Source organism: Lolium rigidum, chromosome 3 (genome assembly GCF_022539505.1).
Source record: "Lolium rigidum isolate FL_2022 chromosome 3, APGP_CSIRO_Lrig_0.1, whole genome shotgun sequence".
Lineage (NCBI taxonomy): Eukaryota > Viridiplantae > Streptophyta > Magnoliopsida > Poales > Poaceae > Lolium > Lolium rigidum.
The window spans coordinates 356,435,842-356,439,814 of NC_061510.1; the positions used below are offsets into that span (position 1 = coordinate 356,435,842).

At 51.5% G+C, this 3,973-nt stretch overlaps 1 protein-coding gene across 1 annotated transcript; it reads left to right on the forward strand.

Moving 5' to 3' along the window:
* Positions 1 to 480: 480 nt before the first annotated feature.
* LOC124697269 (hydroquinone glucosyltransferase-like) lies at positions 481 to 1,938 on the forward strand. The gene has a single exon (XM_047229886.1). It carries the CDS (start codon positions 481 to 483, stop codon positions 1,936 to 1,938), a length of 1,458 nt encoding a protein of 485 aa, XP_047085842.1.
* The last annotated feature ends 2,035 nt before the right edge of the window (positions 1,939 to 3,973 follow it).

Sequence of the window (3,973 nt, forward strand, 5' to 3'; positions counted from 1 at the left end):
AAATCAAGGTCGACCTCGGTGTAGCATGGCCCTTGTTTGAAAACTATGGATGGTATATATTATATGCTTCTAAACGGTGTTTTGGCAATTCCGATCAAGGCAGTTCATAAAAAATTCGGTGGACGGTCTGCGAATTTTGCTTGGTTCGTGAAGAAATTTGTTGAACTTCGCGAAAGTTGTAAATCTCAGTCTGGAGAATAAATCCTCGACCCAAATGTTAAACGCCGCTCAGCAAGAGTTCTTGCAGGATATGACAAGTATGATGTCGATTGTCGAAGATCCTGGTGATTTTGACTGCCACGACTAAAAGCTCCCACCTGACGATGTGTAGCTGCGTACGTAATACATTGACCAAATGATTCTTTTTTAAAGTTATTCTGGTACGAAATAGCATCATTGGAACATCTGCTGAGGACGATCGTATAACAACCGGCCGGTCACGTTCGTCTTGCCCCCGGTACCATTGATGCTATCCAAATAATGGAGTCGTTGAAGAGTGCCGGCTCCGCGCCAGCGCCGCCCACGGCGCGGCCTCACGTCGTGCTGCTGGCCAGCCCCGACGCCGGCCACCTCATACCGCTGTGCGAGCTCACTCGGCGGCTCGTCGAGCACCACGGCTTCTCGGCCACGCTCGTCACCTTCCACAGCCTCTCAGAACAGCAAACCCTCCCCAGCAGCCTCCCCGCCGCCGTCACCATCGCCCCGCTCCCCGCCGTCCAGATCGACGACCTCCCCGCTGATGCGCTCCGCCCCACCGTGCTAGTGGAGCTCATCCGCCGCTCCCTCCCGAGCCTCCGCACCCTGCTCCGCTCCATCAACTCCACCACTCCGATCGCCGCGCTGGTGCCGGACTTCCTCTGCTCCACAGCGCTGCCCCTCGCCGCCGAGATCGGCGTCCCCGCCTACATCTTCTTCACCACCAACATAAACCATCTCTACTTGGTACACCGCCTGGTGGAGCTCCACGAGGGCGCTTCCCCTGGCGAATACCGCGCCCTCACGGATCCTCTCGACATCCCCGGGGGACTGTCACTGCGCCGTGCTGACCTGCCGGAGGGGTATCGTTCTAGCGAGGAGCCGGTTTACGCGCGGCTGCTCGCGGCAGGCCGGCGATACCGCCTTGCCCATGGATTCTTGGCGAACAGCTTCAGCGAGATGGAACCTGCCGCTGTGGAAGCGTTCAGGCAGGTTGCGGAGCAAGGCGCGTTCCCGCCGGTGTTCCCCGTGGGGCCGCTGGTCCGGTCAGAATCCGACGAGGAAGCTGCTGCAGGCGCGTGGCCCTTGCTCGAGTGGCTGGACGGCCAGCCGGCGAGGTCGGTGGTGTTCGTCTCGTTCGGTAGCGGCGGGGCGCTGTCCGTGGAGCAGACGGCCGAGCTTGCCGCTGGGCTAGAGGCGAGCGGGCACAGGTTCCTGTGGGTGGTGCGGATGCCGAGCCTGGACGGCCGCTCTCACGCCTTCGGAGCCGGCGCCGCCGACGACGACCCACTTGCGTGGCTTCCCGAGGGTTTCGTGCAGAGGACCGAGGGAAGGGGCCTTGCCGTGGCGACCTGGGCGCCTCAGGTGCGCGTGCTGTCCCACCCGGCGACGGCGGCCTTCGTGTCGCACTGCGGGTGGAACTCCACGCTGGAGAGCGTGGTGGCCGGTGTGCCGATGGTCGCGTGGCCGCTGCACACGGAGCAGAGGATGAACGCGCTCTTGCTGGAAGAGAGCCTCGGGGTGGCGCTGCGACCACGCGCGCGGGAGGACGGCGGCGTCGTGGCGCGCGAGGAGGTGGCGGCGGCCGTGAAGGAGCTCATGGAGGTGGAGAATGGGCGCGCTGTGCGGCGCCGCGCTGAGGAACTGCAGCAAGCGGCGGCGCGCGCGCTGTCGCCGGAAGGGTCGTCGTGCCGGGCGCTGGAGGCTGTCGCCGCCAAGTGGAAAGCCGCGCTTAGCGGGTAATCCAATATGTAACGGACGACGTGCGTCGGTGCGTGACAGCGCCAAGCACGAGCCATGAACTGGAATTGTGATCAACTACACCATTTCATCTATCTCGTTCTGCTACTTTTGCTCATTAGTTTCCTAGCACGGCCATCAGCTTTCTATGCTTGCAGCATAACTCACCTGCTCCTCCAACGGAGTGGAATGATACAATAGGGTCGGTGTTGCACTGCTGCTACTTTGGTTTTATCACAGAGTAATCCTCCTCCAATAAACGTATTTCATCTCACCTGATCCTCCAATGTTCGCTGCTCTGGTCTTACACTACTTTACCCACCACAGTTAACTATTCAGATTAATCTGAAACACATAAAGCAAAACAAATAAATTGGTTACCACATATGTTGTGATGTAAAAAAAATTATGTACTCCCTCCGATCTATAAGAAGTGTGGAGGATTTATTACTGCTTTAGTATAACTCCGACACTTACTTTTGGATTGGAGGGAGTAATAAAAATCAACGCTAGGTCAATTTCGGAAGTGATTAACACTACAACTCGAACTGATAGATCAGGTTCGATGATACTTGAACTGATAGATGGGGTTCAATGATACGTATCATGTAATTCACACGCTAGGCTCATGAGCACCACTTGGCGGCATTGTCCTCCTAGGAATCATACAAACTGGTGTGTGGTACGTTTGGCGGGAGAGAAGGCAATGCATTCATGGTGAATAAGTTGTTCAAGCTCCAAAAATTCCGACAAAGGCCAACGCCATCGCCACCCGTGAGTGCAGAACCTCGACCACCAAACCCTAAACTCGGTGGAACTAGAATATGGCAGTATGGTCATACTAGGACACCTCCTTCTAAGCTCCGCTAACTAGAGCGTTGTCGATGTTGTGGAAGAACAAGGGGTAAGTGGCACCATCCCCACCACCAATGCTACAACCCATCAAAACATGAAGTCGTACATATGTAAATGTTAGAGCCTAAGCACCGACATCTTCATAACTACCATCACTAATGGTATAGACGGAGGGGCCAGGACATGCTGCCTCACCATCATGGATGATTAGACTACCCACAATGGGAGTATCATAGGTAGTATCATGCATCACATGCATGCAAAAAGCTGATGTGGCAGTGCAATTAAAGATGAGAGAGATGGTAGTAGTATCATAGGTAGATACCGTATCATAGCACGTAGTACTAGAAAATTTAATGTCAAACAAATCTTGTACATATATTTGCATTGAGATTCTACAAATCAATTAATACAAGAAGATTATGATACTACCATATGATACAATGCATTGTAGACATAATAACATATAGTAGTATCATACACATGATACTTCTACATGATACTATGCATTGTGACTAGTCTTATACAAATATGACTTCTACAAATAAATTTGGCGGCTCCAAACCTTTAGTTGTTTAAGCCTACACTGGCAATTTCAAACTTTTAGCCAACTTTGGAATAAATTTCTTAAAACTTAATTTTTTTGATAGAGGGTGTATTTGGCACTCTCCTTAAAAATAGCCGTTTGATTTTGATGACTACTCCCCCGTACTAAACTAAGTGCCTCAATCTAGACGCATTTTACCTAGAAAAAGTTGAGATCGTATCTAGAAAAAGTTGGGACACTTATTTAGGACAGAGGTAGTATATGCTTCTAAACAGTATTTTTTTTCAATTCAGGCAAAGAAGGGTCATAAATTTTGATGGAGGGTGTGTGGATTTTGTTGCGTTGGTCAACACATTTGTTGAATTTTGTGAAAGTTGTGTATTTCAGCCTAAGTGTTAAACCTTGGTTACGATCAGAGATGATGCAAACAACAGGATGATTTTTCACGGCTCCCATCTTCAAGCAGCTCAGAAACTACAACTAGCTTTCTTTGTTCTCGCTCTCCACTAGTGCATATGCAATAGGAACGAGCTTATTTGTGTCTGCTGTGATAGTGTGCCCCTGTAGTTTTCAGTGAGAAAGGTACCATAAATTGATAGCAACAGGCGCCAGTGATGGAATGCTTGTATAATCTAG